We start from the raw sequence: 8,564 nt of genomic DNA, 5'->3' as shown, positions 1-8,564 counted from the left end.
ACATTGCATACAATGACATTATATGCAAAAGACTAAGGCTAAGTGAAATCAATGCATACCAAAGGCTTAGGTTGGAGGATATTTAACTAAGGTGGCTGTCAAAAAATCAATATCTTAAATATTAAAAGCTTTAAGTTTTGTCAATAATCCTATAGAAATAGAATAAATAGAAATAAATAGAAATCCTATAAATAAAAATAGAACAATGGGCTAAGAATATGAACAGACTAATTTACAGAAGAGGAAATACAAATGTCCAATAAATACTAAAAGGCAATCATAGTCATGATAATGCATATACAAAAAAATTATACTCTATTTTATCTATAAAAATGCAAAGTTTTGCAAGTGTAATAACATCATAGACTGGGGAGAATATAGAGAAACAGTCACTCTCATAAATTTCTAGTAAAAACATGAATTAATACAAACTTTTTAAGTGGTAATCTTTTGGTAAGTGTTTAACACATGCCACACCTACTAAGATGTTATTGAAATGGTTCCAAGACATATTAAACATAACAATGAGTATGTCTGATTCCTTTCTGTGTAAAATAGGATGATAGATTTAGTACATATTGTATTAGAATAGTTTACAGCTATAAAAAGTAGAATCAGACATAAACAAGTCATATTGCTTGCTGAATTGAGTGGGAGGGAGAAAGACTTGATGGACTAGTCTTGGAAACAGCACATATCCCTACTATTCACTTTAATTAGCTAGAACTCAGGCTTGTGACCACATGAAATTGCAAAAGAGACTGAGAAAATGTAATCTACCTGTGCCCAAGAGGAAGAGAAGAAGGTTTTAATGGACTGTTAACAGTCTCTGTGATAGATAGAAATATAGATAGATGATGATATTAATAGATAACAGACATTGGGCAAGCTATCTGACTGTATCTGTAACTATACCACATAAATTCAGTATAATCATAATTTTTATTTCTGGTAGAAATTATAAGAAACTCTGAATAAGGATTGTGCTATTATTTCAGAATCAAATAGAAGAGAGTGAGAGTTTTATTGTATTTTATACCTCTCTGGACATATACTCCCTAAACATATATATTTTTTACCCTTTATCCCCCCCAAAAAGGGACTACAGGATGTAAGTAAAAAGACTAGATCCCATATGTCTTCTTTGTTTCCCTATGTGTTTAAACTGAATAGATGCATTTATAATAACTAATAAGCACGTAGCAAAAAATAACTGCTAAAAGTACGCTGAAAAAAATACACGTAGTTTTCCACAAGCAACTTGACAAGCTATCCTATTAAAATGAAAAAGTCAGTATATAAAGATATATAAACTAGGCTGTTTATTGCATCTTTGTCAAGGCAAATGTAACAACATCTCTTGATGGAACCTGAAAAATTAGTGGCAAACATAGTATGGAAAAGCAATTCTCACACTTTTTTGGTTTCATAATCCTTTCACACTTTTAAAACTTATTAAGGACTTCCAAGACTTTCTGTTTATGTGGGTTGAATTTATCACTATTTTTCATATTAGTATTTCACTAAGAAATTTAAATGTTTAATAACTCTTTGAAATAAAAATAAACTTACCATATATTTACACATAACATGTTTTATTTAAAAATGGATATTTTCACAAAATAAAAAATGTTTATTGAAAAGAGTGGAACTGTTATATTTTTGCAAGTCTCTAATGACTGTCTTTATAAAATACAGCTTCAATCAGCTTTTACATTTTTAATCTGCTGCTGTGTGTTATGTTGGCTAATATACATGAAAAAAACTCAGCCACACATAGATATTTAGTTGCAAAAGGGGAGATTAGTTTAATAGCATTTTCAGATCATTTTTATGTTCTTCTTTGGTATTATACCAAAATGTAACAAGTAACGGTTTATTAAGGGTTAACTGCAATGTAAAATCTGAAATCTATATCAGTGAATTTTTTGTGCAGTTAGATTAAAATATTTATTTTGCACTTTAAACAGCTCTTTTACCCTTTTATGATTTTGAAGTATCATGCATTGATCATTTGGGAAATATTGGTTCATTAAGTTATAGCAGACCTCCCAAATGTTGACACATCATTATATAATATAAAAGAATCAACTCTATTAATATACCAATGATGTTCAGGGTGGTAGATAAAAGTATTCTAAAATTGCTTATAAGCTTGAACTTGATCATCAACAAAAAAAATCATCAGTTGTTTTCCTTGAAGTGACAGGCTCACTTTGTTCATTTTTAAATCTTATTTCATTTAATTTCCAATACCCAGATCTAAATAACCAGTTTTTCAGTCTTTATTTTTTCTTAAAAACGGTGCTTCATGGAAAGCGCAGCTGCCCTTAAGCTCACAAGTCAGTTACAGATGAGCTTTTCCCTGAGGCAGCCATCATACTTCAGTCTGCCAGAAACATGCTTCATGCAGTCTTCTCATTTCACCAGCCAGAATATTAAAGGGGCATACACTCAAGGCAATGGCAACCCACTCCAGTACTCTTGCCTGGAAAATCCCATGGACGGAGGAGCCTGGTGGGCTGCAGTCCACGGGGTCGCACAGAGTCGGACACGACTGAAGCGACTTAGCAGCAGCAGCATATACTCAGGGGTTGAGATTAAATATTATTAATTTTTACTATCTCATCAAAAGACATTCTTCAGTGAAACTGACTTCAAACAGAGAGTGTCCGGTGGTAAAGAGTAATTAACTGCCAGTGCAGTTTAATGTGGAGAAGGCAATGGCACCCCACTCCAGTACTCTTGCCTGGAAAATCCCATGGATGGAGGAGCCTGGTGGGCTGCAGTCCAGGGGGTTGCAAAGAGTTGGACACGACAGCGACTTCACTTTCACTTTTCACTTTCATGCGTTCAAGAAGGAAATGACAACCCACTCCAGTGTTCTTGCCTGGAGACTCCCAGGGATGGGGGAGCCTGGTGGGCTGCCGTCTCTGGGGTTGCACAGAGTCGGACACGACTGAAGTGACTTAGCAGCAGCAGCAGCAGCAGCAGTTTAATGTGACTGCCTTAATTCATGCTAAGTGGCACTAGCGGTAAAGAACCCACCTGCCAGTGCAGGAAACATAAAGATGCAGGTTTGGTCCCTGGGTTGGTAAGATACCCTGGAGTAGGAAATGGCTACCTACTCTAGTATTCTTGCCTGGAGAAACTCATGGACAGAGGAGCCTGGAGGGCTACAGTCCATGGGGTTGCAGAGTTGGATGTGACTGAAGGGACTTAGCACAGTCCAAGTTTGGATCAGTGATATCAACTCTTTGGCTGTGTGACTTAGGAGACACTTACTTAATTCTAGAGAGGCTCGGGTTTTTGTTTTGTTGCTGTTGTTGTTTTTATCTGCAAAAAGTAAAGCAATCACACAATTTAAGTGCCCAATACGTAGTTCACAAATTTCGAATACAGACTGGAGTATTAATATGCAGCACCTCAGATGAACATAGAGTTGAACGGTTGTAAAATCTACTGGGGAGTTGGCTGGCTGACAGAATTAGAAATAAAACCATAGTTTTACGATAATTACTTTGTCTTTTTATCTGTGAAGATATCCAATTGTGACACAATGATTTGGCTATCTGAGTTTTAGTTTTTCAGTCCCCAGAATGAGAACAGCATATCTTTTCATCTCAGTAGTAGCTGAAGGCAAAATCTAGGCTGTCCAGACTATAAGAAGGAGGTAAAATACCCAAACATTTTCTGGATTTTGGCTGTTTATGGACCCTATTTGACCCATATATGCACCCAGTTATTCTCAAGTAGAATGTTGAAGAGCTGCATGATAGAAAACATGCATAGAGCACTCTTAAGAACTTTTGAAAAAATGTACTTTGTTTAGATTCTTATACTTGACTGTGAATCAGTTTAAATTTTAAGTAATAATATATAGCAACACAAAAGTAAAGAGTGGTTAGTTATTTCTAAATGATGAAGTAATCATTGGTTTTTATTTTCTTTTTATGTTACTCTGTTTTTCTACCATTAGCATTTTTGTTTACTGTTTTAAAGTTATTTAAAATTGTTTTAAAAACAGAAAAATCACAGTGAGCTTGGTTTATGGAATTTTATTGCAATTTTGCATAGCATTTAAATTTTCAAAGGATTAGTTGAAATTCGAAAAGAACAGTGCATTTACCTTGGCAAAGGGAGGAAATAGACTTTGTAGTGGTTTTAGCCTTTCATCCACAACTTTTAGGAAAAGACTGCCTACCCAAAAGCCATTAGTTTAATGACACAGTGTAAGTGTTATTCTGGGAAGTAGAACGCTGTGATTAAACCTGTGCTAAATCTCTGCCACCCTTGGGGGTTTGCTCTCATCCTAACAAAGAGTGCTCAAGTCAGACATGGAACAGCCTTCAGTGCAGCATAGGGTTTGTAGGTCTTGTTTTGACATCCCCAAGTGCTTCTTTGACCTCCAAAGCCCTTCCGGGGGCAGCTGTTCACCCTGAAGACTTTCCTCCCCTGAGAAATCCATCTTCGGAAGGTTGTGAGCTGCTCGTTCCTCAGAAATCTCCTGTTCATTTGGCAGCTGGAAGTGGTTTCCTCTCTCGGCTATAGAAAAGGGAAAAAATAACTTGCTTAGAGCGCTCTGACAAAGGCAGCAACCAACTTCTACTTTGGGGGAAATGCATTGGATTTTTGGAAGGAAACTGAATCCTGAAGATGACTTTTACTTTTAACGTTGGTCTGGGGCTTCAGAGAGATTAGGTATTTTAGGGAGAACTCAGTCATCTCCACCCTCCTCGTTTTACAGAGGAGGAAACGTGGGTGCAGAGAGCAGGAGTGACAGAGCCAGTGTCACTCAGCTGGTTAGCAGCCAAGTCAGGGCCTGACTTCAGTTGCACTGGCTACTTCCGCATGGTGACCAGTGGCTTCCAAAGGTATTAGCTATATGTTATCAGCAAAAAACAGTCAACCAAAAAATAACCCTGTGTACATTCTGCAAAGCTGATCAGTAAGGAAGTGGAGATTTAAATCTCTATATTTGAAAGTTAAAAGTGGGTCCCACTGTTTTATCAGTGTTGTTCCCAGAGTCCATGGATAAGCCTCTCTCACTTTAACTTCATTCAGACTTACTTATCAGCACCTTAGCACACTGGCAGGCACCAGAAAAAAATTAGATGAATGAATACTGATTGGGAAGCCAGTAGTGGATTAAACATCTAATGTATGGGAAAGTACTCTGAAAGCCTGTGAAAGGTTAAATTCCCTGTAAAAAGGGAATAGCCTTACACAGACATACATTCCATTGTCCCATGTCTTATAGACACCGAGATGTATATATATATATATTTTTTTATTGTATTTTGACTTGCTAATCCAGAGATTGATAAAATATAATCAATGAGGTAAATTATGTTTATTCTCTTGAGATTAAAAACCGTTATTATTTATTAACATCTAGTAACTATGACGGATAAGGCAATGGCAACCCACTCCAGTACTCTTGCCTGGAAAATCCCATGGACAGAGGAGCCTGGTGGGCTGCAGTCCATGGGGTGGCTAGGAGTCGGACACGACTGAGCGACTTCACTTTCACTTTTCACTTTCATGCATTGGAGAAGGAAATGGCAACCCACTCCAGTGTTCTTGCCTGGAGAATCCCAGGGATGGGGGAGCCTGGTGGGCTGCCGTCTCTGGGGTAGCACAGAGTCAGACACGACTGAAGTGCCTTAGTAGCAGCAGCAGCAGCAGTAACTATGAACCTCTCATTGTTAAAGTAGGAGTGGTTGATTCACAATTTTTCAAGACATTGGCCCACCAAAATACAAAAACTGTAGATCATTTTCCAAAATCTTTTTGCTTACCAAAATAATTTTAAATCAAATTGAAACCTGTAAAGTCTTTATATCAGGTATGTGGTTGCAACATTTATTATATAAGCATGCTTTCCTCTTTTACTTTTAAGACATAACAAGTACAAACTGGAACCTATTATACAGAGTGAAGTAAGCCAGAAAGAAAAACACCAATACAGTATACTAACGCATATATATGGGATTTAGAAAGATAGCAATGATAACCCTGTATGCGAGACAGCAAAAGAGACACAGATGTATAGAACAGTCTTTTGGACTCTGTGGGAGAGGGAGAGGGTGGGATGATTTGGGAGAATGGCATTGAAACATGTATAATATCATATATGAAACGAGTCGCCAGTCCAGGTTCAATGCATGATACTGGGTGCTTGGGGCTGGTGCACTGGGACGACCCAGAGGGATGGTACGGGGAGGGAGGTGGGAGGAGGGTTCAAGATGGGGAGCACGTGTATACCTGTGACAGAGTCATGTTGATGTATGGCAGAACCAATACAATATTGTAAAGTAATTAACCTCCAATTAAAATAAATAAATTTATATTAAACAACACAATTATAACCAAGAAGAATTTAAAAAATAATAAATAAAATAGAATCTTAAATAACATTTACCTCACACTTTAATATAGGATTAGTAGAAAATGGTCAACTTTGAAATTCCCTGAGTTGAAAAACAAATACAGTGAAGTCAGTCGCCTCACTGTTTCTGAAACACATTAGGTTCACTCTCATCTTGAGACAATATCCACTCTCATCAGTGCCTAATTATTACTGCTAGAATTCCCACCCTACTCCTCCTAACTCCTTAGGGCCTCTATCAAACATCACCACCTCCACAGTACCATTATGTATTACAACACACACTACCACCATCTTCTCGCCACCTGAAATGCACTATAAAATAAGGGAAAGACCTCGACTCTTGTAGTCAGAAAGCCCTGGTTTTCTTCCCAACCACACTGCTGACTGGCTGGGTGAACAATTTTGTCCTCATTAAACTATAAATGGTGGTAACATTACTTACTTCAAAATATCCTTATCAGAAGACGAAATGTTGCACATGAAACTGCCTGGCACATAAGAAGTGCTCAATAAGAGTTAGATTCTTTCCTCCCATGCATATTTAGCAGCTGCCTGAATGCCAACTTATTATATTCTATAATTATCCAATGTGAAAATCTTGCTGCTACAACATGGCCCTTGAAGTCACCTGCTTCTCCCTGTTCAACCACCAGGACCTGCCATAGATGCTAAGCTCACCAAAGTAGTTATGCAGTCAACTCATTTCAAGCTGGGGACTAAAGAATACAATGTCATATTTTTTTAAAATTAGCAGTTCATCTCTTTCCCAAGCCAAATTAAGCTTATTTTGATAATTAATTCCCTTGATTGAAATGGATGTGGCTTAGTAGTAGCTAGAGAAACAGTTATTAAGACAAATCTTCAAAAATAATAATAAATGAAGAAGTCATGCACATCCATGTACCTTGCTGACCCTGCAGGAGTGACCCCGGTTGCCGCCTCCACCTGGAGCTGGCACAGATGTAGATGACCGTGCGTATGTACTCGGACCCACAGAGCTTCCTGGATCCTTCACTCCTTGCTTCTGAAATGGCAAGCATAACAGAGAAGGTAAATAACATAAAAATGAAACCTCTCATTTTGCTGAGGACTGAATGAGAATCTGATATGGTGAATATTGTCAAACCAAGTTTTGAAGTTGCCCTCCCACTCTCGGCCAATGTATATGAACTTTCCTGCCATTTTGTTGGTCAATACCTCACTTTAATGATATTTGCTAAGCACATAGGTGATACCATGAAGTTTTGAAAATGAGTTTTTACGATTATTGCTAGTTATTCAGTCACTTCCGAACAGCATCACTTACTATTTAGCTGTGTTCATGAGACAACAGGACACTTGGAAGACATCATGGAAAACATATGGACTTTAAAGGTAGGCAAGTCTGAGTTTCAATGTCAGCCTTACCCCTTATTGAGTGATATAGGGCAAGTTTTAAACATTTTAAGCCTCAGTAATCATGTCTATAGGGGCTTCCCTGGTAGCTCAGTTGGTAAAGAATCCGCCTGCCATGCAAGAGACCCCGGTTCAATTCCTGGGTAGGGGAGATCCCCTGGAGAAGGGATAGGCTACTCTCTCCTGTAATTTGGGGCTTCCCTGGTGGCTCAGACAGTAAAGAATCGCCTGCAATATGGGAGACCTTGGTGATCCCTGGGTTGGGACGATCCCCTGGGGGAGGGCATGGCACCACACTCCAGTATTCTTGCCTGGAGAATCCCCATGGACAGAGGAACCTAGTGGGCTACAGTCCTAGGGGTCGCAAAGTGTCAAACACAACTGAGCAATCAAGCACAATCATGTCTATAGAATGGGAAGACCTATCTCATAAGGGTTTTTGTAAGTATTGAAAGCACCATCTATTTCAAAGCAATGAGAATGCACACTTAAGAATTCAGGTTCTCATGTTTTGGGCTTGAATCCTGCTTTCCCACTTGCCAGATCTAGAATCTCAATCAAGATATTTAACGTCTCCAAGCATCCTTCACTGTGATATTGCATTGATGACAGTGACTACTTCCTAGAGCTGATGAGATAATGTGTCTCCTGCTTGACAAAATAGTCAATAATTATTGATTGTCTGCTTGTCTTATCATCCAGACAAAGTAGAAAGATAATGTTCCTTTAGAATTCAGGAGTGTTTCTCTGACTAGAATCTTCCTTGCTATTCTTT

The 8,564-nt window shown here is 38.1% G+C and overlaps 1 protein-coding gene across 1 annotated transcript; it reads right to left on the bottom strand.

Annotated features, from left to right (window-relative positions):
- Positions 1 to 4,312: 4,312 nt before the first annotated feature.
- On the bottom strand, positions 4,313 to 7,473 carry INSL5 (insulin like 5). Its single transcript, XM_068962590.1, has 2 exons — positions 7,299 to 7,473; positions 4,313 to 4,545 (listed from the first exon to the last, which is right to left on the bottom strand). Exons 1-2 carry the CDS (start codon positions 7,471 to 7,473, stop codon positions 4,313 to 4,315), a joined length of 408 nt encoding a protein of 135 aa, XP_068818691.1.
- Between the last annotated feature and the right edge of the window lie 1,091 nt (positions 7,474 to 8,564).

This window comes from Capricornis sumatraensis, chromosome 2 (genome assembly GCF_032405125.1).
Source record: "Capricornis sumatraensis isolate serow.1 chromosome 2, serow.2, whole genome shotgun sequence".
Classification (NCBI taxonomy): domain Eukaryota; kingdom Metazoa; phylum Chordata; class Mammalia; order Artiodactyla; family Bovidae; genus Capricornis; species Capricornis sumatraensis.
The sequence above is the reverse complement of the archived record's forward strand: the minus strand, read 5'-3'. Positions and strand labels throughout refer to the sequence as shown.